Genomic DNA, 27,667 nt, shown 5'->3' on the forward strand with positions numbered 1-27,667 from the left:
CTATGGCCATTTAGCTAATATAATTGTGCTTCTGTGGTCTGAATTTTTGCTTTATCTCTCTTAATACAGAATCATGCTGCTTCCCACACCCATCTGTTTAGAACCAGATATACAATATTCCATAGACGTCTATTTTTCTCAGCCTTTGGAAAGAGAGTCCTATACTCATTCACACATCCTGGTGGACTCCGTAAGTATCACAGAGCTTTGTGGGTGCTTTCTTCACTACTAAGTACCATTATAACTACTTTTAGACTCACTAGTGAAATATTTCTTAAAAAATGTAAATGTATTTGCTCAATTATAAAAGCCAACTAATAGCATTTGCAAATCTTATATAACAATATGTCTCAGTAATGGTTTGGAGTATTTTACATATTCTTTAATCACAGAAACCCTGTGTGGCAGGTACTTTCATAATTTTACAGGTGATAGAACAGAGGCATGGGGTCACAGAGCTAGTGAGTGAGAAGTTTAGAATCAGAGCCACCCTGCCTGCTTCCACATCCCTGCCCTGAGCCACGACAGCACCCTGGTGGTGTAGGAAATGTGTGGAAGAAATCCAACCACATTAATCATTATCATTTTCTAAGTTCCCATTTTATACATCCTACACTTTTGTATCATTGAAATCAGAGTGCTTATACAATGTTGTAGGCCAATTTTTTTCACCTCACACTTCATCATAAGCATTTTCTTATGGTATGTATGCCGTCTTCTTATCTTTAGAAACCATGCATAATATTTCCTGAGTGACTTATTCCAGCGTCTTTCCCCCACAGAGTGGGGCGACTGGCATTCCTTCCAAACTTCTTACTCTGCACAGCCCTTCAGACCCAGGCTTGTCCCTGGGCAAAGTTGGGCATTGAGTAGATTTACTTAAGTTACTTATCTATTTTCCCTATTCCTGGTCATATAAGTTGCTTCTATTTTTTACTACTATGTATATTTGATACATTTGAAATATACTTATATTGATATATATTACTACTATATATATTTGATACATATTTTTTAAAATACTTTAAAATATTTTCCTACTTTACCTAAGGTATTATGGCTCTTGAAATAATTTGTCAAAATATTTTCTGGAACATGTTCCCCAATTAAATTGTTTTTTTCTTTTTTGAGACGGAATCTTCTCTGTCACCCAGGCTGCAGTGCAGTGGCACGATTTTGGCTCACTGCAACCTCTGCCTCCTGAGTGCAAGCAATTCTCCTGCCTCAGCCTCTCGAGTAGCTGGGATTACAGGCACACGCCACCACACCTGGCTAATTTTTGTATTTTTAGTAGAGATGGGGTTTCACAACATTGGTCAGGCTGGTCTCAAACTCCTGACTTCAGATGATCTGCCTGCCTCGGCCTCCCAAAGTGCTGGGATTACAGGCATGAGCCACTGTGCCCAGCCTTCCCAATTAATTTTTAAGATCTTTAGTACTGTATGAAGGTACCAGTTTCATCCCAACTTCAAAAGAATTGTATAGAATTGTGTGGGATTTTTAAAAAGTAATTTCATGGATAAAAATAAAATTTCTTTACTAAAATTGCATTTCTGCATATTTGTGAGAATCTTCTAATACCATGACTTAATTGGCAAACTATACAGCCCAACAAAGTTTTACTGGGCCACAGCCAGTCCCATTTGTTTATATATTATCTATGGCTGCTTTCAAGCTAAAAGGCAGAGTTTAGTAGTTGCACAGAGACTTCACAGCCACATTTCATCTGGCAACCATAATCAAAGGTGTTATAAATCCTGTACCTAGAGAGCTCTGTAAGAGTTCAGGTGAAAGGATCTACCTGGTAGATTCTACCATATTATAGTAGAAATAAAGTAGAAAGTAGAAACAAACTCTTAATTGGGAATTTTAAACTGTCATGATTTCCCTAACTATATAATCCATTTCTCCACTGAGGAGTTTTAAATAGAACCGCACTCATTAACCAACATATGAGTTACAAAGGGAAGAAAATCAAATCTGATAGGTTTAATTTGGGGAGAAAATGCCAAAAATTGGGAACCCCAGCAAATTAAAGAGAAAGGAAGAAATTAATGAAGTCCTAGATCACTAAGGGGTATTACTGTTATTATAATAATCAGGAAACTCAAATTTATAACAGTCGACATACCTTGATTTTTAAATCTATGTCCTAAATATTTCTAAACTTTGTAAATTCCAAAGAGTATCACTTGATGCTGTACTAAAGGTATTCATCCAAATTATCCACTCATTCACTGAGTATATACGGGCCAGAAAATATGCTGGTCCTGGGGTGTAAAATATGGTTCCTTATTAAAAAATAATTCTCAGCCTAATACAGAAGAAATACATGTATATAAAATCATTACAATGATGTTTGATAGATGCAATAAGTAAATAATTTGGAATTAATTTTAAAATATTGCATTTACACGGGGCATGGTGGTTCACACCCATAATCCCAGCACTTTAGGAGACTGAGGCAAGCAGACCACTTGAGGCCAGGTATTCAAGATCGGACTAGGCAACATGGTAAAATCCTGTCTCTATTAAAAATACAAAAATTAGTCAGGTGTGATAGCACATACCTGTGGTCCCAGCTACTCAGGAGGCTGAGACACAAGAATCGCTTGAACCTGGGAGGCAGAGGTTGCGATGAGACAAGATCACGCCACTGCAATCCAGCCTGGGTGACAGAGCAAGACTCTGTCTCAAAAAAATAAATAAAAGAAAATATTGAATTTGATTAGTTTTCAATCGATCATTCTCTTACATATAACTCTGGAAAACCTGAAGCATAAATAAAAGTTAAGAGAATAACCCATAATTGGTAACTGTCAGAAATCTGGGAAAAGGCCCAGACCTGTTTTAGGTCAGATTCCCTAAAGCGGAAGCTGAGACAGGGACTCAGGTTGATGTGATTTACTGAGGGTGTGTTCCTGACAGGAGAGGAGTGAGGAAAATAGGGGAAGACAGGGGAAGAAACCAAGCAAGGATGTGATCTCCACTGAAGTGTGGCCTCAGGCTGATCCCACCTGGAGCTCTGGAGCCTGGATTGCACCACACAGTTGAACCTCCCTGGAGGCAAAGGGGTGCCTTATATATGCCCAGCTACAGGTTCATCACCACCACCATCCGCCCTACTGTGAGTGCATAAACCCCTGGACCAGGTGGCTGAGTGCAGTTTTCTGAAGAAGGGAACAGCTGTGAGGCTTCAGGAGCCAGTGCCACACCCACTACAGGATGAGTACACCAGCCTGCCAAGGCAGACCTAGGCCGGGCACCTACAGTGTGCACTGTGGTCTCTGACCCAAAATGTCCAGGAGGAGAAAGTCCTTGCACATTTCATTGTCACTGACTAACATGATTAATGCCATACAACCAATTTTGTTGCTGAGGGAAGATAAGATACTTGACTGCTTGGGACGCAGCCCTTTCAAAGTTGATTCTTTTCTGTAGCCAGATTAACATTTGCATCTAAGACCAGGGGACATTACCAAGAAGACCAAAGGAAACCTTTGTTTAACCACGGTGCTCCTTCTGCATAAATGCCTTTTGTTTGGCAAGCACTGTGAGATCACTGAAATTTGTTTTCAGTTACCCAGATTACATGGTATGTGCATTTATAAAACTGTGTTTAGAGTAAAAAATATATTAGGCATTCTAGAATATAAAACTGCCATTCTTCTTTTTAAGCCATGGAATGGAATATACTTGGTAAACATAAAGTCCTTAAAAGTTTCTAGTAGAAGAAGTGAATCATGGCATTACAAAATCCTATAGCTGGCCAGGTGCGGTGGCTCATGCCTATAATCCCAGCACTTTGGAAGGCTGAGGTGGGCAGATCACCTGACATAAGGAGTTCGAGACCAGCCTGGCCAACATGGCAAAACCCCGTCTCTACTAAAAATACAAAAATTAGCTGGGCATGATGACATTTGCCTGTAGTCACAGCTACTTGGGGAGGCTGAGGCAGGAGAATCACTTGAACCCGAGGGCAGAGGTTTCAGTGAGCCGAGATCACACCACTGCACTCCGTCTAAAAAAAAAAAAAAAAAAAAAAAATCGTATAGCTGACAGGGACTCTTGTCATCTGGTCCATCTTCTCAGTTCCCAGAATGGCCAACTCTCAATGGCTCAGACGAAGAGCTGTAAATAATCTCTGGTTGGCTTTCTTCTTCATCTCTCCCCACTTGGTTTGTGTTTGGAGAGCACAGAGTCATTTTCATATCAACTTAAGAATACAGTAGTAGATCTGTAAATATTCTTTACTGAATAAATTTTTATGAAGCACCTACTATAAATTAGACACTGTGGTAGGCATAAGTGTAAACAAAACATGCATTATACCTGCCACCCCGGTTCTTATTCACTAAAGGGGAGACGCAGACAACCAGGCAACGAGAGCATGGGGTTAGAGGTCCTGGGAACTGTGACAGGGCAGAGACCCAAAAAGCTCAGTGTGACTCTCGCAGTGGTTCTCAGCCTCATCTGACCCAACCCCATGCCCCCTTTTTTAACTGTTAAAAATATTTTTATTATAAGTATTTTCTAATATTCCTTACCATCCTGAAATGAAATTCAAGGCACTATAGCCTACCTGCACACATGACTTCCAAATAACTTCAATGTAATATGCTAATATTAATACAAAGAAAAACAAAAGGAAAGTAATGGATAAATAAATCATCAGACTTCAATATGTGCATGTACAGGCATGAATACACCAGAATATGCAATGAAGTAGGAAGATGCTCACATAGATAGAATCACTGCAGGGGAGACAGCCATGAAAGCAGGTGTGTTGTAAACATGTTTAAAAAACATAGAGTTAGGCTCTCAATTCAAACTATAAACAGTGTTTTCTCCTTCATGAATATCCAATGGAACTTTCAAAAGCTATAGGGGCCATTTTGTGAGAATGTCCCACGTTTCTGACGGCGACCTGCTAAATGCCTGTAATAAACATCACTCTATTGCTGTGACAACTAAAACCACCTCCACGAATTTCCAAAATGCTCCCTAAAGGGGCAGTACCTCCCATATTCAGGACCATGGGGTTGAGAGGATGAGCAGGAGGAGCATAGCAAAATGAAAAAAAAAAAAAAAAGTTCAGATTTTTATCCTGAGGCAATGGGAAGCCACTGGAAAGTTTTAAGAAGGAGATTATCTGGACAAACAGCGTTTAAAAGGATCACTCTGACTTTAGTGTAGAAAATCGATTGGGTGTGGCAAGAGTGGACACTGGGCCATCTGTTGGGTTGCCACTATAATCATCCAGGTGGCCTGAATTAGGGAAGTGGCAGGGGAACAAAGAGCCATAAATGTACCCTAGAAACATCTAAGAGGAGGAATTGGCCAGGCTTGTGATTTGGTGTGTGGGGGACGTGCGTTAGGCAAGAGTGTTGATAGCAAAGAGGCAGGTGTCAAAGATGACCTCCCTCAGTTTTCTCCACTGAGCACCTTGGCAGATGGTAGCATTGTTTACCAAGAATAAGCACAGAAAGGAAAGTGGGGTTCAGGCATGTTTGTTTTGCAGTGCCTGTGGGGCAACTAATAGGCATTAGATATCAGTGCAGATCTGGAGCCCACGACTGACAGGGGCGCAGGAGATGTAAATTCAGATGCTGGCACCCATTCAGACAGTGTTCCAGTGTGGCCAAGATCACCTAGGAAGTAGGTGTGGAGTTAGGAGGGGGCTGATGAGAGAACCCTGAGGAACTCTAACATTTAGGGATGGGGTAGGGGAGAAGTATTGCATTGGTTTGAAGGGTGAATGGGAGATGAGGCAGGGGTGATGGCAAGGAAATGATTGTTTAAGAAATTTGGCTATTAAGAAGTCAAAGGGCAGAGACAGGGCAGTGGCAAGAGGAATATGTGCGATTGAGGAGGTGATTTTATAGATGAGAGAGACTTGAGCACATTTAAATGTGAGTTGAGAGGAAGAGAGCAAAGAAAGCAAGCATAATTTGCAGAAGAGTTTTGTGAGGTTAGAGGATTTACCAATGGGATACCTCTTCCACTCCAATACCTCTTCCTTCTTGAGCACTAAATGTCCTGGATGGGTGGTAAGACTTGAGAACCTGGAATTTGGGAGGCAGGTAGTAGGCACCTCCAGGCCTTTTGCTAGGGTCTGTTTCCTCTGTGTAGTAAGGAGGTAACAGCATATGCTCAGAGTGCCACAGAAAGAAGAGACACTTGTAAATACAGTTGACTTTTGAAAAACTCGGGGGTTAGGGGCGTCAACCCCCCATGCAGTCAGAAACCTACATATGATTTTATACTCCCCAAAAACTTAAATACTAATCGCCCACTGTTGACTGAAAGCCTTACCAATAACATACAGCCAATTAATATATATTTTGTATATGTAGTATATACTGTATCCTACAATAAAGTAAGCTAGAAAAAAGAATGCGTTATTAAGAAAATCACAAGGAAGAGAAAATGTTTATATTCATTAAGTGGAAGTGGATCATCACAAAGGTTTGCATCCTCTTCATCTGCATGCTGAGTAGGCTGAGGAGGAGGAGGAAGAGGAGGGCTTGGCGTTGCTGTCTTGGAGTAGTACAGGCGGAAGAAAATCCACATAGAAGGGACCTGTACAGTTCAAACCTGTGTTGTCGAAGGGTCAGCTCTGGTCATCTAGGGTTGTGATGCCACTAGCTGGGTGTGTCAAAGGACAATGAGGGAAAGACTGAAGAGGGTTGAAGTAAAGGGCTATGGAAACTGGTTTCAGGATGGATAAAGCAAAAAGAAGACTAGAGGAGATGTATCTGTGCACAGGTTTAGTCTCCAGACTTTGCCTGCTGAATTAAAACCCACTTTCACGGCTGCTTTTAACACCAATTGTTCAAAATGACCAACTTGATGTTATTACTCTTTCAAATCTAGGCAAACATATTAGCAAGTAAAAAATATGACAGTAAAAAGATAAAGGCTTATTTTTTTTTCTGTGCCACAAGTCCAGAAATATAAATATTTAAATATTTCTTCCATAAATTGAAAATCTTAAAAGTCTTCAGTCCTAACCAGCTTAAAGGATTGAGTTGAGTCTTCTTTCAACCATTATTTTCATAGATCTAATTTTTTATATATATAAGTAGAATCTTACACAGCAGATAGTTTGAATGTTAAGTCTTTTCGCATTCTTTCAAAAGCTTGGCCTTATTCCCCAAATCAATTCATTGGAGAATTTCTGCAGCAAGCAGGACTTAGATGAGTATCAACTTCACAACTGTGTTGAAATTGCCTCAGCAATGGGACCTCAAGTGCTCCCGGGTGCCTGTGAAAGGCTGATCATCAGCATGTCCGCCAAGCTGCATGATGGGGCTGTGGGTATGTATCTGTTTAATGAACTCTACTGAAGCATTGACATCCATACAAATGCTTTTTAGAGCAAATCAGTTTATGTTAGCATCCACTCCAAACAACAACCAAAATATGCATCACTCAGTAATTAGATACACAGAGCGGTCTGCTGATGTGTTGGAATCATAATGCACAGTACAGTGAGTGTGTAAAAGAGAAACTTTGCAGCAGCATTTGTAGGCTAGATGGCTAGAACAATGGTCCTAAAATATTCATTTGGAATTCTAGTGCTGGAAGGAACTCCAGACATCTTCTTTCATCCCAAAATATTCATTTAATAAATGAGCATATTGGAGCCCAAAATCTGTATGTAACTTACCCATTTTATTTAGCTATGGAAGGATTTTTCTCCCTCAGCACTACTGAAATTTTGAGCTGGATAATTCTTTGCTGCAGGGGCCTGCCCTATGCACTATCAGGTGTTTAGCAGCAGCCCTGCAGATCTTATACCAGTACCGCCCTCCCCTAGTTGTGACATCCAAAAATGTCTCCAAACTTTGTCAAATGTCACCTGAGGGACAAAATCATCCTTCAGTTGAGAAGCGTGGCTATAGAGTGACAGCTACAATGAGAGTCGAGGCTTCCTGAATGTCAGGCAAATGCTTTTTCCCTTAGGACAGAGCTATGAGTTCAGGGTACCCACCATCTCATGAACTATATGGAATAGGGGGAAATAAAAAACTAGTAAGGGGGGCCAGTCATGGTGGCTCACACCTGTAATTCCAGCACTTTGGGAGGCTGAGGCAGGCAGATTGTTTGAGGTCAGGAGTTCAAGACCAGCCTGGCCAAAATGGTGACAGACCATCTCTACTAAAAATACAAAAATTAGCCAGGTGTGATGGTGCGTGCCTGTAATCATAGCTACTCGGGGGGCTGAGGCATGAAAATCACTTGAACTGGGGAGGTAGAGGTTGCAGTGAGCCAAGGTCGCACTACTGCACTCCAGCCTGGGCCATAGAACGAGACTCAGTCTCAAAAAAACAAAAAACAAACAAACAAAAAACTAGTAAGGGGCAGACACCTGTAGCCCTAGCTACTTGGGAGGCTGAGGCAGGAGGATTGCTTAAGCCCTGGAATTCAAGGCTGCAGTGAGCTAAGATCACACCACTCCAGTAACAGAGTGAGACCTTGTCTCTAAAAAATAAATAAAATAGTAGGTAAAATTCAGCACCAATGTAGAACATCAGGAATTGAAGTATTAAGAATGCCAATAGTATTAATTACATTAGAATAATTATTTAAAACCAATTTTAAGTCTGTTAACTTGTTAAGTAATGTTTATTGAGCACCCTATGTACCAGCACTGTTCTAAGTACTTCATAGACCTTATTTCCTTTTATCCATACAACAGTCCCACAAGGCAGATCCTATATTATCCCTGTTTAACAGATGAGGGAGTTGAGTGTTAAAGAGGTCTTAAATGAGGGAGAGGTAAACTATAGCTACTAACAAGGTGAGGTGCTTCTCTGCCTTTTCATTCGTTTCTACCTCCCTTCCTTTGTTCCTTGCAGCCTGCAAGTGTCACCCCCAGGGCTCAGTCGGATCCAGCTGTAGTCGACTTGGAGGCCAGTGCCAGTGTAAATCTCTTGTGGTCGGGCGCTGCTGTGATAGGTGCTCACCTGGAAGCTATGGTTTGGGGCATCATGGCTGTCACCGTACGTAGCAAAACATACCAGGGGAAACACTTGCTCACAGTCTTGACATTTTGACAGCAGGCAAAGTCATGGGGGGAGTTTTTAAGGGGAGGAGATTGGAAACTTGACTACATTATTCAGACTATCTATGTAGATAAAATATACTGAACATTTTTTTGCTACACTTCATTCATCCATTCATCAATGGGCCCTGACTGTAGGCAGAGCTGCATTAGGAACTGAGAGTAATGAACAAAGCATAGTCCATGCCTCTGGAAGTTTGCAGTCTGTATCAAATGGATGGTTAAGGTAAAATGTGGAGCACCATGAAGGGAGCTGGCAAAGCCAGCTTGAGGATCTAGCTCACGAGCCCAGTGGCTGGAAAGGCTAAAACAATGATAAGATTGGGGAGTCAAGAAAGGGACAATGCTGCCACCACAGACAAGACTTCTCCCAACAAGGGTGTCACCCTTTCTGATGCGAGGTTTGCAAACAGCCTTGTAACTCAGTTCATAAGTCACTCACTGATAAGGGTTTAGATGGGGCTTCATCCACAGGTGATAATCCAGCTCTCATGGTATATAGTTCTCTCTTCACAGTGAAAATCATTAGTGAAAATACTGTTCCCTCAGATTCCTACCTTAGGAACCATGAAAACCTACAGATAGGTTAATTTCCTTTCCAAGTAGGGAAACATATCTTTTCTGTCGTAATTCAGAGAGATGGTTCCCCTTCCTGGGCATTGCTTGGGCATGGCCGCCCACCCAGCCCATCACTGGACCCATCATTGCTTTCTTTTCTTTTAAAAAAAAGTTACAAAATGCCTGAGATACACAAAGGGATCTAGACAAAGGAACAAACATTTCTTCCATGTGCCACCATATCAAATAAACTGGCATCACATTGTGGCACAGGGAAGATTGGCTCAAGGGATTCAACAATTTATCAGAAAAGGATTGGGCCTCTCCCATCTTGTCTAGGAAAAAGAAAACTCTGACCATGTTAAGATGGGTTCTTACATGGTTTATAATCTAGAGGTTATATTAATACTATACCATTATTATAGTATAGTAGTTATATATACTATATTAATACTATAATATTAATACTAGAGGTTTTATTAATATACCTAAGATATATGGAAGTTTAAGTCATTAAAAACATGTTACTTGTTTGGTTTCTCTGTATAAACAACAAATGTTCATAAGACCCAATTGTTCGCAACATACTGTTTATCCAGTGACTCAGTGAGTTGTTATTTAACGTTTACCTGGAACTCATTATAAGCTCTGTCCTAAGCACCTTACAGGCTTACTTGGTTCACCGAGCTTGGGACAGGAAACGTGACACCAGAACTGTAACTCTTTCACCACCACACACCACTCATCCCTGCCCCAGCATACTTCTCTTTGCTTTATCCAGCATGTCACTGCCATCCTCAAGGATCAAAGGACACTGTGTGTGACCTAGTAACAGGACAGTGCCCCTGCCATGGAGAGGTGTCTGGCCGCCGCTGTGATCGCTGCCTGGCAGGCTACTTTGGATTTCCCAGCTGCCGGTCTTGCCCTTGTAATGGGTTTGCTGAACTTTGTGATCCTGAGACGGGGTCATGCTTCAATTGTGGAGGCTTTACAACTGGCAGAAACTGTGAAAGGTATGGAATTCATATGCACTTTAATTTTCAGGTTTTTGATACTTTGTTCCAATCTCCTAATGGAGGTCCATTGAGTAGAGACTCAACAATATTTAAGTGTGGGAGGGAGGACTGTTAAAGGTGGGGGAGATCATTGTTTTCTCACCCTTCAAAATCATCTTACGAGCCAGAAAATGTTGGATTAAATCAATAACACACATTTGCCTGGCATGTTACTTTCTATGTTCCTCAAATGTAAATCGAGTGCTATTACACAGAGTTTAATTGACCATACCTTGAGACTTTTGATTTAAAACCAAAAGTTGTTTTGCAGAGCAAATGAACGTCTTCTAAAATATTCAGTTTTCAGAGTTGCACTGTTTTAAAGTATAGCAAATTCTCATTGGCTAACGTGATCTTTTCCTGGGAACATTTTGGTGAAAGGAAATTGTCTTGACAGGTGTATTGATGGTTACTATGGAAATCCTTCTTCAGGACAGCCCTGTCGTCCTTGCCTGTGTCCGGATGATCCCTCAAGCAATCAGTATTTTGCCCATTCCTGTTATCAGAATCTGTGGAGCTCAGATGTAATCTGCAATTGTCTTCAAGGTTATACGGGTATGTGGTATAGTGCTTGATGCAATTTTTTCTCTTTATCCCACACTATAATCTGTAAAATGATCATATATTCATGACTTATCTATCTTGGACAGATGTGTGGTGCAGAAATGGTAAGAAGACACAATGTGATAAATTGCTGCTTTATTGAACAAAGAATTTGAATGATTCAACAAATCAGTGACAATTAAAACTCATTGGCCACTGAGCTATAATTGTTTGCAAATAATGTTCTAGAAAATTAATTGACCAAATGAGACCAAATCAATTAATTTATTTAAAATAAAATTATCACATGTTAAGTAAGATATAAATGTGATAAAGTAGCATATATACTATATATAACAAGCAACTAAAAAATAAATGGAATTAGTCAAATGCTTCTTTGCATAATGTCAAATATTCAATTTGATATTTCATAGACATTACGAATTTTTTCAGATATCGTGAAACAATATTTGGGCGTTCTACAGACATCACATAAGTCTTAATTCAAAACATGTGTCTCTTGCACAATTAAAAATGTTAAAGACTTTAAGAGAGCTAGGCACAGTGGCTCACACCTGTAATCCCAGTACTTTGGAAGGCTGGGAAGTGGGTGAGGGAGGATTACTTGAGGCCAGGAATTCAAGACCAGCCTGGGCCACAAAGCAAGACCCTGTCTCCACAAAGAAATTTTAAAAATTAGCTAGACATGATGGATTGCATCTGTAGTCCTAGATACTCGGGAGACTGAAGCAAGAGGATCGCTTGAGCCCAGGAGTTCATGGTTACAGTGAGCTCTGATTATGCCACTACACTCCAGCCTGGGGCCTGTGCAACAGAGCAAGACCCTCTCTCTAAATTGAAAAAATAAAAAGGTATTTAAACACGAGTGTGAATGTTTACTACAAACAAGAAGATAACTTATGAAGTCTATTTGATTTAATGATATGTAGAACATATGGCAATATTAATGATAATTACTATCATGATAATAAATTACATGCCTGATTTTCCCCTCATTTGTTACATCTAAGGTCAACAGTTAATTCTCACCTCTTCCCTTGCAGCCTCTTTTCCATGCACAGTTTGGTGTGTTTGGTCAGTTTTTAAGAACTGAGACCACGTTTGGGCTAAATGAACATTTCCAAGTGGGATGAACCAAAACGTGGAGAGTGGAGCCACAGTTTGGGCACCTAAAAAGCTGCAGTCATCTCAAGGTTGCAAGGGTAAAGAGTGTTGGAGAGAAAAGTGGTTCCTCCAGACTGCTTAATAGAAACACCCTCAAGGGCTCATATGTCATGAAAACTGGTCTTGCTCATCTTCACTTCTAGAAGTGACGGCTATTGCTGTTTGGGACTTTCCCTTCAGGCCTGCTTTATTTTCACCTTAGTTCACCTCTAGGATCACCTGAGAGTGGGTTGCCCCAGGAGAACAGGGGCTGAGATTAGTCTTGGGTCCTGGGGCATGCTAGTGTGATGCTGATTATATAAGGATCTAGATATCCTGAGCCCACAGCTCCATGGTATTTGAAGAAAGCCTGGAATCCATTCTCCACCAAACACTTTTGAGTGCCAAATAATTATTTTGTTCTCTAAATGAATAATAATGAAAATGAAGGTTTTGTTTCACTTAGAACACTTTTCCTTATTCACCCCGAATGTGGGATTTCTCATTATTTCTTGAGGAGCCCAATAATTTTCTATTTAGGACATCGATCTCCTCCTCGCTCCCAACACTGACACCTCACCCCATTCCTTTTCCTCCCCCTGTCTTTCAGGTACTCAGTGTGGAGAATGCTCTACTGGTTTCTATGGAAATCCAAGAATTTCAGGAGCACCTTGCCAACCATGTCCCTGCAACAACAACATAGATGTAACCGATCCAGAGTCCTGCAGCCGGGTAACAGGGGAGTGCCTTCAATGTTTGCACAACACTCAGGGTGCAAACTGCCAGCTCTGCAAACCAGGTCACTATGGATCAGCCCTCAATCAGACCTGCAGAAGTAAGTCTGCAAAACTCCCGGGGCGAAATGTATCAGCTGAGTGACAGCTTGTAAGTGTGTTGTCAACTCTCCCATGCTCATTTCAGTTAAGCCAGTCCCAGCAGGCAAAAGCAGCACCCACCAGGTGACAGGGCTGTTGTACTGAACTCATCAACAGAAATTAGTGCAATGCAATCACTGGTATTCTCAGATGCAGCCACAATGTTCTCACTGGTATTACTAGTTTGCCTTTTGTGTCTGTTGCCTGAAATACCTGTCCTCGTGGATTCAAAGCGTTGTTTCTCAGAGTTTAGTCCGCAGTTGACCAGTGCCAGAGCAGTGGGGAGGTGAGGTGTATTAACATGCAAATTCCTAGGCTGTACTTCAGACCCACTGAGTCAGAATCTCTGGGAGTGAAGCCCAGGAATCTGCATTGTAACAAACTCATCAAGTGACTGTAATGTATAAGTGAACCATTGTTTTCAAGTCATTTAAATAAATGGGACTTTGGTGAGTGACATGAGGGAAAAATAAGATTTTTAGGCATCCTAACTGTGAGCTCTTGGCACAAGTTCCACCACATGAACTTGCCATTTGGGGAGATCGGAAACCATTAAATGGGTTCAACCTGCTTAGATTCTTCGGTAAATTCTTTACTATTATAAGGTGTTTGTTCTTTGAGCCCCTTGGAGAAATGGTACATCCAGGTCTAAAATGCTCTTTGTATGGTTTGCTAAATGCCAAATTTATCATTGAATTTACCTCTGATGATGGTTTTATCATCCTAGGATGCTCCTGCCATGCTTCTGGCATGAGTCCCGTGGAGTGTCCCCCTGGTGGGGGAGCTTGCATCTGTGACCCTGTCACTGGTGCATGCCCTTGTCTGCCGAATGTCACAGGCCTGGCCTGTGATCGTTGTGCTGATGGATACTGGAATCTGGTCCCTGGCAGAGGATGTCAGTCATGTGACTGTGACCCTAGGACCTCTCAAAGTAGCCACTGTGACCAGGCAAGATACTTTAAAACTTACTAGTGCACTCAGAGTAAGGACTGATAGTGAGACATGGTTTCTAAATGTGTAAAGAAAGTTTCTTTTATGTACTGTTGTTAATTAGTGCATTTAAACAGGATTGGCCTTACAGGGGATGGAGTCAGCCTCTATCAAGGAATGAAAACCAAAAAAAGAGAATGAGCATCTCAGTTCAGCTTCGCCTACTTCAGTTTTCTCTCTGTGACTGAGGAAGTCAGAATTCATACACAATGGAACACAGACATCAACCTCACCTTTCACTATTTCATACGTGTAATCATAGGGAAGATCTAAGAAATAATCAGAAGAGATTATTAATCAGAACGAAAATAAACAGATACCTTCAAAACCCACAAGTCCATTTAAAAAACTGAGCTGTTGTTTCCTATTGCTCACCAATGGCTTTACATATGGGTAAAATAAGAAGTCTTCTTGACTTCTAGACTGGCATCATGTAGGCATGTGTACCAGGAGCAAATCTTCAATGTTTCATATACAACTAATACTACATAGATAGATGCATGTGTGATTTTTCAGTCAATAAACCAGTGAGCACAGAATTTTTAATAAGGATAACATTACTTGTGGGAAAAAAACTATTTGTTAATATCATGCCTAGTTTTTTTGGCAGTTGTTTTGGTTTTTGTCTTTTGGCTTAATCTATTCTTTGAAATAATTTTCACATTAATAGAGTTTGGGGGGAAAAGGGTAAAAACAATGACAAGAAATGTTAGAAAAAGCCAAATTCACAATATAGGGATCAGGATTTAATTGGAATGAAAATGCAAATTTAAGTAACTGGAGTCTTTTCAATTAGTAAGCATGGCTCACCTCCTATTTCAGCTGCACTATTTAACCTATTATTCAAAGGTCAAATCTTTTGAAGGTAGTTCTTATATGTAGAACGTGTTTTTCCTTCTTTTCTTTTCCTTTCTTTCCAATCCTCATCCACCAACCCACATAAACACCATACTTTTTTTTTTTTTTTTTTTTTTTTTTTTTTTGAGACAAGAGTCTTGCTCTGTCACCCAGGCCTGAGTGCAGTGGCATGATCTTGGCTCACTGCAACCTCCGCCTCCTGGGTTCAAGCAATTCTCCTGCCTCAGCCTCCTGAGTAGCTGGGATTACAGGCCCCCGCCACCATGCCCTGCTAATTTTTGTATTCTTAGTAGAGACAGGGTTTCATCATGTTGGCCAGGCTGGTCTCAAACTCCTGATCTCAAGTGATCCGCCCACCTCGGCCTCCCAGAGTGTTGGGATTACAGGCACGAGCCACGACGCCCAGCCCCCACAACATACCTTTTTAAAAATAAGCTTTTTGTTTCAGAATACATTTGTGAAGTTGTAAAGATAGAACAGAGAAAATAAACACCATACCCAGTTTCTTCTATTATTAACACCTTATATTAATTTAATAACATTTGTCACTATTAATGAATCAATATTGATACATTATTGCTAACAAATTTAGTCAGATTTCCTTAATTTTTAGCTAATGTCCTTTTCCTGTTCCAGGAGTCCATTCAGAACACATTATATTTAGTCATCTTATTTCCTTAGGCTCCTGTTGGCTGTGATAGTTTCTCAGGCCTTCCTTATTTTGTAGAATGTCGCTCAATTCAAATTTATCTGGTATTCTTCTCATGATTAGACTGGGTTTATAGGTTCTGAAAACACCAGAGAGGTCAAGTGCCACTCTCATCACATCCTATTAAGGGTACATATTATTAACATGACTTATCACTGTTAATGTGAATTTTGGTCACCTGATTGAAGCAGTGTTTGTCAGGTTGTTATATCATCAAGTTACTCTTTTTCCTCCTTTTTCTACTGTGCTCCATGGAAGGAAGTCACTATGTACAACCTACTTAAGGAGTAGGGGGCTATGCTCTTCCTCCTCAAAGACAGAGTATCTCCACGAATCATTGGAATTCTTCTGCACTGGAGATTTGTCTGTTGTCTTACGTTTATTCATTCGTTCGACCGTTTATTTATATCAGCATGGACTCATGGATATTTACACTTTTGGGGATAGTCCAACACTACTTTATTTTGTGGTTCAAATTGTTCCAGCTTTGGTCACTGGAAGATCTCTCAGTGGCTCCTGTGTCCATTTGACATAGGCCAATACTGTAGAGTTTTAAAAAGCATTTCTTACTTTCTGGCACTGCAAAATGTTCCAGGCTCATCTTATGTATTCTCTGCCCCAGTCCTAGAATCAGCTATTTATCTAAGGAACACTGATTCCTTTACTAGAGAGTAGTGTTAGAAACCAAGATCTGGACACTGGACGGCCATGCCTGTTTTATAAGCTCCCCTCCGTTCCCCATGCCTGCAGCCACTAACCATAGAATAAAGTGGTAGATCTCCACGTGACCACCTGGCTTCCCAATTCTTGAGGGACTCCTAGTACTCAAGACAACGCTATATGGCAAGTTTCTTAGACCTTTTGGGAAGCATATTTGTAGCAGCATTCAATAAAGACCACAGTTCCAAGGTAGCCTATGAAGCTGAAAGATAGATGGTTTTGGTTTAACCAGGAAGCCCCTCATGACAAGGGTCCTTTGGGTTATTTGGTGCATAGGAGATCCCTTGGGGGAACACTGGTCTCTGCAATCAAGAAACATGTTCACTGGAGTGCAGAGAAGACATGTGGACATTTAGATTCCCAGCTGTTTAAACAACTACTGATAGATGTCTCTATGTTAGCCAAGAGGTGGCTCCTGGTACATTCCCACAGAGAGATCCAAATGTGCCATCCATTATTTTCATCAACACTTTAGATGGAGTTGGAGAAACATGCTTCTCAAATTTGCAGATATTACAAAGCCGTAAGCTAATATGATAAAGACAGAACAAGATATCCCAGTAGGCTGTCATGCAGGCTGGAAACAAGGAGATGAAATGTTAACAGGGTAAAAGTAAAGTTTTGCAACTGGGTTTTTTAAATCCCTTGCATAAATACAGGGTGGGAGTAAGAACTTGGCACCAGCTCTTGTGAGAAAAATCTGAGGATTTTCATTGCGTGCAGGCTTCCAGTGAGCAAGCAGAGTGGTAGGGTTGCCAAAGAAGCGACGCCTGGACAGGCTGGAGTAGGGGGGTGCTGTGCCCAGGTTGAGGACAGTTACCGTCCCATTATCTGCTCTCCTGGCCCGATGGTGCCAGGAGCATTGTTGTCATTTCTGAGCACCATATTTTAAACATTATATTGACAGACTAGTATGTGCCCAAAGGGAGACAACCAAGATAATGGACAGAACTATGCTATTCTGTGACAAAGGCTAGAGAGACTTAGGGGTGATCGACCTGAAGAAAAGAAGCCAAGGTAGGTTGGAATGGCCATCTCTAGTTGAGAGAAGGGCTGTAAGGGGGAAGAGGCAATTGCAAACTGTTTTGTGCAATTTTGTAAGGACACAGAACAATGGGAACAAGTTAAAAGGAGGCAGATTCTACTTTGGTATAAGAAAGCACTGCCCAATAATCAGGGGCAATCAGCAGTACAACAGGCCTCAGGGCAACAAGCACCACATAACTCCTTACATTTGAGCAGAAGCTGGCAGGAACTCCAAAGATATTGAAACTTGGCAGATTCAGGCCAGGCATGGTGGCCCACACCTGTAATCCCAATTTTGGGAGGCTGAGGCAGGGGCATCACTTGAGGTCAGGAGTTTGAGACCAGCCTGGCCAACATGGTGAAACCTTGTCTGTACTAAAAATACAAAAGATTGCTGGGCATGGTGGTGCATGCCTGTGGTCCCAGCTACTCGGGAGGTTGAGGTGGAAGTAATTGCTTGAACCTGGGAGGCAGAGGTTGCAATGAGCTGAGATCGTGCCACTGCCTTCCAGCCTGGGGAACAGAGTGAGATTCAGTCTCAAAAAAAAAAAAAAGAAAAAGAAACGTGGCAGATTCAGTTACTCTATGAATCCAGCCACTTATTCACGGGAAACTTACGGAGTTGTTGTTTAAGCAGCTAATTTAGGCCTACGACAATAGTGATTTGCTTTTGTATTTTCTCCTGTTAATTTTCCAACCTCCTCAGTTTTCAGAAAAGCTGGTCTAGAGTTCAGCTGGGAGGGTAAAGAAAAGTTCAGCCCTCTCTGAAAAACACAGTTAAGTAACTCTCATTAAATCATTAAGCATGAAGTGCAAAAAAAAAGATGTTTTCTTGAGCAAAACGCTAATCCAGTTGGTAAAAACTACATCATACATTCCATAATGAAAACATTACTTGACACATTAACTGATGAATGGTAGACCAGGTCTTTGGCCTCACTCACTTACGGAGGAACTCCCATAACAGTTGAGGAAAAGAATCTGGCCCATTTCTCATTATGTGTTTTGTGTTCATTTATATCTGTGTATGTTTCCCAGTTTGGGCCACCTGTCCCTGAACATCTGGACGCAGGCGATATATTCAGGAGCTTTAGGCCAAAGCACATTAACTCCTGATCCTTGGTATTGTCGGGGGTGGCTGCTGGCCATGGGAATCATCCTTCCCCCGCCTTTGCACAGCTGTATGTTCTAAATCACCAGAGGGGAAAATGTTTCCTGTTAAAATGCATTATTTTTTTAGACCATAAAGCTTGTCAATTCCTCACCCATGACTGTTCTCACAGCTTACAGGCCAGTGTCCATGTAAATTAGGCTACGGCGGGAAACGTTGCAGTGAGTGCCAGGAAAATTATTATGGTGATCCACCTGGGAGATGCATTCGTAAGTACTGGGAATTCTAAAAACTCATTTATGCAGTCAGCCTGGCCCTACCATGGACATGCTATGAATCAACTGAATTAAAAATTTTTTTTTTGGTTGCTTTTAATAAGGTGGACTTAGAAAATTCACAAAGTTTAATTCTACATTTTGAAAATAATCTTCCTGTAGCCCTGCAAAAAGATTATTTTCCTCCTATGTTAAAAATTTAGCCTATATTAAAATTCGTAGCCTGTCTTAAAATTCCTCAAACTCATTACAAATGGAACAGTCAGCTTCCAAAAGAAGAAAATCCAAAGAAATGTCAGGTATCATGGGCTTATCACCCTGGTCAGTGATACATAGCCACACATGGCAACTCTTTCCTCCTCTCCATTCCTTTATAAATGTGCCCTTGTGGCTAAAAAACATTGCTCATTCCCTTGCCCCATTCAAATGCACAGTCTGAATGATTTTCTCTGGGCCCCGCTTATTCAGTTCTAAGTGGAATTGCTGGGTTAAAACCCAGGGTGAAACTTTGGCTCTTGGAAAATCTATCTTAAAGCCTCTTTCCCTGTGTCCCTCTACTGTTTTGATAATCTTATTTCATAAAAATGCTTTCATCTTTTATAGAGAAGCAGTAGAGGAAACTGCAAATAATCAAGTCAGGCCACAAACCCCACTAAAGCTCCTGGGGAAGAGTGGCTAACAAGGGGGAATGGCCTCCGGGTGATGAAGTGGCATGACACCGTCCCCTAAGTGGTACCTGCTAAGCCTCTGCACCAAGGCCAATGTGCTGGACAGATGTTATCTAGCTGAAGAGCCTAGTGTGTTAACTAGTTTTTATTTGTAATTGGCATCATTTTTACTCAAACTAACGAATGCTTTTTTTTTTTTTTTTTTTTTTTTTTTGAGACAGGGTCTCACTCTGTTGCCTGTGCTGGAGTGTAGTGGCATGATCACAGCTCACTGCAGCTTTAACCTCCCTGGGCTCAAGTGATCCTCCCACCTCAGCCTCCAGAGTAGCTGGGAATACATGTGTATGCCACCACACCTGTCTAATTTTTGTATTTTTTGTAGAGATAGGGTTTCACCATGTTGCTCATGCTGGTCTGGAACTCCTGGGCTCAAAAATCCACCCACCTTAGCCTCCCAAAGTGCTGGGATTATAGGTATGACCCACCACACCCAGCCTCAAATGCATTTTTAAATTACTTATTCCTTGCAGTTAGTCCAACAACATAAGCTAGTGATTCCCTAATCTTTTGGAGATTGCAGTAAGATCAGTAGATCTCCCTATCCTCTATCTTCAGGCTTGGTCAGAAACCTACTCAAATAAAGTACTGTGTGGAATCAGTTTTTTTTTTTAATTAAGACGAAATGAATTTAATTTCCTCTCCTTTTTGGCAAATGAAATTGTTTTCCTTATGTAATGGAAGACAGCATGGTCAGCACACCCAAGCTGGGCTTTACTCAGAAGAAGTGTGACCATGGGACTTCTTAGAGAGTCTCGATACACCACCCTCCGAGGCTGTAGCAGCAGAGTTACTACCATGTGTCCATCATTAAATCACACTTCTTACTCAAATAGATGAGGATCCCACTTGTAGACGCTTGCACTCACAAAATAAAAACATCTGATATTTACCAAATTGAAATAGTAAACTGATTTGTTAGTGGAATATAGAGAGCCATGCTGTCTTATAATGGCTATTGCACAGATCTCTGAAATTATATTGGCTTTAAATATTCATCTTAGAAGTGTGAGTTGGGAAGATTCTCAGGAGAGAAGAAAAGACCTGATTCTTGAGCTAGTCATCAACAAAAGACCCAGTGACATTCTCTGCTCCTTCTCTTTTCCTTTTTAGCATGTGATTGCAACAGGGCGGGTACCCAGAAGCCCATCTGTGATCCAGACACAGGCATGTGCCGCTGCCGGGAGGGTGTCAGCGGCCAGAGATGTGATCGCTGTGCCCGGGGTCACAGCCAGGAATTCCCTACTTGTCTTCAATGTCACTTGTGCTTTGATCAATGGGATCACACCATTTCTTCCCTCTCCAAAGCGGTGCAAGGGTTAATGAGACTGGCTGCTAACATGGAAGATAAAAGAGAGACCCTGCCTGTCTGTAAGGCAGACTTCAAAGGCCTCAGAGAGAACATGTCTGAAATAGAAAGGATTTTGAAACATCCTGTTTTCCCATCTGGGAAATTCTTAAAAGTCAAGGATTATCATGACTCTGTTAGGTAAGATTTATGCTCAAGTAACAGACAGCCAAACTCCTGATTTGCCTTAACTCCCGCCAAGCTTTAACATCCTCAACCTTCAATTTAGAAATGTACCTATGTTGACTTTAGGGGACTGATAGTTGTTCAGTTAATAACCAGGCTGGGCCGGGCCCCGTAGCTCATGCTTGTAATCCCACCACTTTGGGAGGCTGAGGCGGGTGGATCACTTGAGGTCAGGAGTTCTAGACCAGCTTGGCCAACATGAAGAAACCCCCTTTCTACTAAAAATACAAATATTAGCCAGGCGGGTGGCAGGCACCTGTAATCCCAGCTACTCAGGAGGCTGAGGCAGGAGAATCGCTTGAACCCTGGAGGCGAAGGTTGCAGTGACCCAAGATTGCACCATTGCACTCCAGTCTGGGCAACAAGAGTGAAACTCTGTCTCAAAAACAAAAACAAAAACAAACAAACAAAACAGCTGGTAATCATGTTTGTCTACTTTTTTCTCACCTAGTTAGGATTATATCTGATTTTTACAGATGCCGTTGATTGCAACAAAAAGACAGTCATTAATGGGGAAGCCCAAACTCAGTAAAGCTGAAAGATATAAAATTGCAAGTATGGTAGTTATGGTGGTTTCAAAAACAACATATATTTGTTTCAATGATACACCTAGTGAAAATTTACCAAATCTTCCCAAGCTCTTCAGGTGTTTAGATGCCTATACACTAATATGAAGTCTTATACCAAGTATTTTCATTTTTCGAAAAGGCAAGCTTATTTTTATTACATATTACTGAATCTTTTTAAAAAATTTAACCATTTGTTGAGATTATGTTGATAGTTTTGGGCCATGGCTCAGCAAACTACAGCCCACAGGTGGAATCTTACACAGCCTTTGTTTATGTAAATAAAGTTTCCTTGGAGCACAGCCACACCCATTTATTTACCCCTCCTCTGTGACTGTACTGTCCAGAATGGCAGAGTTGAGTAGTTATGACAGAGATGCTATGCTTCCTAAGGCAAAGTTTGCCAACCTGTTATGGGCAAAACCAGGATGAATTGGGTATAGTTTCTACCCCCATAGAAGCACATAGTCTGCTAAGAAACCCCAAAAATGTGCCTATCTAGCAAAATATCCTTCCTCACCAAGAAAAGTTCCTGGATTAAGGAATAGTTGAAGCTGCAGAGGCTTATGTCATATATAACACAAGTGTAAATATAAGGTCACTTATTACCTATAGGGAAATATCCCAGAAATATATGATAATTGCTTAAAAGGTACACAAGGAAGAAGGTATTACTAGGTAGTTCAGGGAAAGGGTCACCACATCATAAATGCAACGACAGGGCCCAGGGAGGCCACATGGCCAGGGTCAAGCTGGCAGGTGACAACAGGCACATCTATACCTCTCTAAAGACTTCTGGGCTGGGCACAGTGGGTCTCGCCTGTAATCCCAGCACTTTGGGAGGCTGCGGCAGTAGGATCTTGAGGCCAGGAGTTCAAGACCAGCCTGGGCTACATAGCAAAAGGATCATGTGAGCCCAGGAGTTCAAGGCTGCAGTGAACTATGATTGTGCCACTGCACTCCAGTCTGGGTGACAGAATGACACCCTGTCTCTAAAAACAAAGAAGGAATAAAACTTCTTCTGCATTGCAGGATCTGGACCCCTATGTTAACAGATCTCCTCAATTTTCTAGAGATGTCAGATATCCCTATTTTTACTGAACTATCCCCACTTCAAAATGTATACAGCTAATCCAATAGCACTTGTAAGAAGCCCTACTGTATAGCCCAAAGAAAACTTGTCTGAGAATGAGCTTTGGCCCATGGACCACTGGCATGTGGTTAGACACCATTAGGAAAATGTCAGACAAAGTAGCACAAAGAAAGCAGAATGAGCCAATCCACCGTGGACATTCTGGACAGACTGCAAGAGCCACAGGCAGAGCCAGAGAGAAAGAGTGAGAAAGAGGAATGCCCAACCCAGGTCTGGAGTGAGGAGAAAGCAGGGGCTGCTGAGCTTCTTCAACCAGCAGCCCAGAGGCCTGTTCCCTTCTAGCCCACCTGCCAAACTCCTGCTTCGCTTTCACAGCCACACAAACATCACCTCCTCCCTGAAGTCTTTCCTGACTTCCTCACAGAGAGGCCTGTGTTTCCTTCTCCATCTTCTCACCTCTTTGTGCTCCTTTGCCATTTCCTTGCTGGGGGGCACCCTGGACAGGGCCTGCCCTATCATGTGCTTGTCTTCTCCAGACCTGGTGTAGTTCTATTAAAAAAAAAAATGTTGCTGGATAAACTACAAGTGGAAGGGGAACAAGAGGACAAAGAACCCCGGGTGTCATGAGCATAAATTCAGAAGTCAAACCTCCTGGTTTAAATCCACTTACTAGATGTGTGGCTTTGGGCAAGCTACTAAACTCCTCCAAGCTTCAATTTCTTCATCAAAAAAGGGAGAGAAAGTCTGGATTTCATAGGATTCTTGTGAGAATTACTCAAGATCCATCACTTAGCATAGTGTCCAGCATAGGTAAGTGCTTAAGGAGTCCCAATTAGAGTAATTGTCATTATTTTTGTTGTTATTATTGTTAGCCTGAAGAATTGCAGTTGTGACAATTGGAGCTTGAAGGAAGAGTCTATAGATTAGAGGGGAGAGTTACAGCAGAAAACGGAAGGAAGCATTGCAGTTGTGCCAAGATAAATTAGTCCCATACTTTCATTTTATAACTTCCCCCAACTGTACACTTCAAGATTTGTGCACAGTTTCTCCATCATGAGGAATGTGTTCATTATCCCCTCGAAGCAACTGTAGGTGCTAAACCCAGCAAATTGAAGCAGGACAAAGGTGTACCCCATCAAAGAAGAAGGTGATGGGAAAAAAACCCAGGGGAACACTCACCAGCAAGAAAACCTCCCTGTCACTAATGGAAAGTAAGAGTTGAGACCCTGAACAGAAGTTGCACTAAAAACAACCTTGCTGAATGCAGATTGATTCTAAATGAAGAGCTGATTTTACCCCAGGCTAAGTAAATGGTTCTGTTTTATCATATGTTGAAAGCCAGATGTAGACCAGCTCCCTTAGATTGATTTAATTGAAGCATGTCTGAACGCATGTTTTCAAACCCAAAACGAAGGAAGACAGAGCATAAACAGTCAAAATGGAATGATTTGAGAGCCTTTATTCTACTATTGCTTGTATGCTGTCCATATTTTAAATGAATGTTGCGATAGTCCAGGAAGGCGAATTAAGATGAAAGAGATGAGACATAAACACGATTATAAACCTTCAAATGAAAAACTTGAGTAGAAGGAATCCCTTCTAATCAAGAATACCTAACAGTAAGGGCAATTTTGGTGGCATTTTTTCACCAATATATCAAATGTAATACAAGCTTAACTATTTACCCTCATTTTCTCTGATAGAAAACAAATCATGCAGCTAAATGAACAATTGAAAGCAGTGTATGAATTTCAAGATCTGAAACATACAATAGAAAGAGCAAAGAATGAAGCAGACCTCTTACTTGAAGATCTTCAGAAAGAAATTGATTTGCAATTCAGTGTCCTTAATGCAAGCATCGTGGGTAAGGGAAAAATGCATTTTTGACTGTGTCTACACAATGTTTGATGAAATCCATAGTGCATTCCATTAGTGAGTCATCCTGTGCTTACCACCACAGTACCTGAGCACTTCAGAACATGCAAACACAACCATTAAAGGTATTATTTGTTCATGGATATTTCAACTTTTTAAACATCACAGAGCCTGGATAGCATTCACTCAAAAATAACAAGTAAACAATGTCTGATATTAAACAAATGCTAACACCCAAAGTAATCTAGTGCCAAACCCATGTAAGGGGTCTTGAGTAATCAACAACTTAGAAAATCTAATATGGCCATAAACAAATGAGAGAGACATGTTTATATGCCTTTCTTGGTATAGACCACTCCATTTTCAGTAACCATAAATGCAAAGGAATATGAGGCAAAACAAAACAAAACAAAACAAAATCCATAACATTTCTCATAGAGCTTTGTAAGGGTGGGAGTCATGCAACATAGTACAAGCCCTTAACTCATATTGCATAGTTCTTAAAACTGAATGTGAGCTATACCTAAGCCAAGATAATCTGCAGGAGAAATGGAACTCTAAAGCAAAACTTTGATTAGCTCATCTCCTATTCAAGATGATACCCCTGTTATATTTGGAAATGGACAACCTGTTACTACTGAGAGAAGCATCCCTGAGTTTATTCACACCTAAGACATCCAACTGAGAGGCAAATATACATGAATCCATGTCAGGAAAAAACTTTGACTGCTTTCATTATCCTATGTATATACTCCTGTGTTTTATCTGATTTTGACCTAGAAGAGAAAAAAAATAGAAGGCAGTTAGGAACACCTAATTTCCCTAAAGGAATGCCTAAATTTAGTGAAATAAATTCTAGCAAAGATGTATTGATGCTGTTTAATAAATGCCATGTAATGAGTAAGGAATCTATTCTGATTCCTAATCTAGAAGACAGTTCCCACTAAAAGAACTCAAAATCCATCAGTGGTCACCTGACACCAGGTAAAATAAAGTGAAACTGCCCCCATGCTAATCCTCTCAAACTTGCAGTCCAACAGCAGTTACTGGGCTTTTTTCCAATGCCTGACATTGCGCAGTAGAAACAGGCAGATCATTACAGCAAGTCCCTACCTTTGAGTTATTTCTATCTAATGGGGGCAGGGGACAAGAATATAAGCCACCCCAAACAGCATTAAGACTGTTAGACCATCTTAAAGCTGCTTCAAAAACAGAGTAGCAAAAACGAAATTCTTCCTGGGTTCATTAGTAAAGCCTTCAGGGAATAGTTGGCAATTGAATTATCTCCACAGGTAGGAGAAAATCTTCCATAAAAATGAAAGAATAAACGAATTCTGAGTAATAGGAACTTTTTTTTCATGATAAGTGAAAAACATGGTATATTAAGAGTATGGTCTTATAAGAACCAGAAAAGTTTGAAAGATAAGGTATGGTTGTCTCCTGCCTAGATTATGGTTCTACAGGGAGTAAAGATCAGATCAGGATCGTGGGCCTCTGGTTCCTAAAATATGGAGTTATAGTTTAAACCCCTAATATACTATAATTTACAATAAAATATATCATACACACCTTATTACTTTCACAAATTTGTGTTAATAATGCAAACATAGGAAATGTAGAGAAGTGCTTAAGAACACAGGCTCTAAAGTCAAACACCCTGGATTGACATCCTGGTTTCATCTCTTACTATCAATGAGAACTTAGGCAAATAACTTTCCTCAATAGAGCCTCAGTTTCCTTATTTGTAAAATGAAGATGATCATACTAATGTGCATTTCACACTGTGTTGTGAAGATTGAAGAAGAAAATTGATGGGAAGTATAGTACAGGCACCTACAAAGCACCCAGCTAACTGTTGTTAGCTATTGTTATCAGCCTCAACATCAGGGTTCAGGAAACCGCAGCATCAGGGCGAATCCTGCCCACAGCCTGTCTTTGTAAATACTACTTCAGTAGAACACAACCTCACCTGTTTATTTACATATTGCCTGTAGCTGCTTTCACTCTACAATGGCAGAGGTGAGTAGTTGGAACAGAAATGCTTTGGCCAGCAAAGCCTAAAACATTAATTATTTGGCCTTTGGAGAAAAAGTTTGTCAACTCCTGCTCTATAGGGTTAAGTAAATTTAGTTGGTTTATTATATTTGAGTGTATATAGGTATTCATAGTTAAGACCTTATATTTGTGGAAATATTTACAGAATATATTCATATTATCTCAATTCTCACAAATTATTATCACCAATTTACAGAGGAAGAAACGAAATATAAGAGATGAACTGATTTGCTCAAGGGTATGCCCAGGCAGTAAAGGGTGAAGGCAGGACTCACACCACATCTGTGGACTTAAATCTCAATGCCATGTATCTATTCTATCCATATCTATTATACTATAGCTAATCCTTCCCCCATCAAATGCAAATTCAAGGAAGATGCTGAAATTTTATAGTGATAGTTGAGACCAAGACAGTAGCCAAATTATAGAATGATTATCTTAATAACTGATATGTAATTTCATTTGTTTTCACAAAACTTACCTTCAATTTGCATTGACATAGACTCCTCAGAAAACATCAAGAAATATTATCACATATCATCATCTGCTGAAAAGAAAATTAATGAAACTAGTTCTACCATTAATACCTCTGCAAATACCAGGAATGACTTTCTTACCATCTTAAATACATTAACCTCCAAAGGAAACTTGTCATTGGAAAAATTAAAGCAGATTAAGATACCAGATATCCAAATATTGAATGAAAAGGTAAATATTCATGATGGTAAGGTCAAAGCATTTGTGGTTTTTACTTGACATACGAACCTCTTCAATGATATTTCCCTAGCTTACATTCTAAATTTCTTTTCATTATATATTATAAATATATAATTATATGTATGTATATAAAATATATATTTTATTA

At 40.6% G+C, this 27,667-nt stretch overlaps 1 protein-coding gene across 3 annotated transcripts in view; it reads left to right on the forward strand.

Moving 5' to 3' along the window:
- LAMB4 (laminin subunit beta 4) overlaps positions 1-27,667 on the forward strand; it is a 107,813-nt gene that overhangs the window by 52,047 nt on the left and 28,099 nt on the right. For all 3 annotated transcript variants that reach the window (XM_050785146.1, XM_050785144.1, XM_050785145.1), the window contains exons 17-27: positions 70-190; positions 7,143-7,320; positions 8,865-9,008; positions 10,410-10,641; positions 11,081-11,238; positions 13,001-13,225; positions 13,993-14,213; positions 18,852-18,948; positions 20,793-21,168; positions 24,576-24,736; positions 27,305-27,510. In XM_050785146.1, the coding sequence (XP_050641103.1) occupies positions 70-190; positions 7,143-7,320; positions 8,865-9,008; positions 10,410-10,641; positions 11,081-11,238; positions 13,001-13,225; positions 13,993-14,213; positions 18,852-18,948; positions 20,793-21,168; positions 24,576-24,736; positions 27,305-27,510 (2,119 nt within the window). The remainder of the gene's footprint in view (positions 1-69; positions 191-7,142; positions 7,321-8,864; positions 9,009-10,409; positions 10,642-11,080; positions 11,239-13,000; positions 13,226-13,992; positions 14,214-18,851; positions 18,949-20,792; positions 21,169-24,575; positions 24,737-27,304; positions 27,511-27,667) is intronic.

Source organism: Macaca thibetana, chromosome 3 (assembly GCF_024542745.1).
Source record: "Macaca thibetana thibetana isolate TM-01 chromosome 3, ASM2454274v1, whole genome shotgun sequence".
NCBI classification, from domain to species: Eukaryota; Metazoa; Chordata; class Mammalia; order Primates; family Cercopithecidae; genus Macaca; species Macaca thibetana.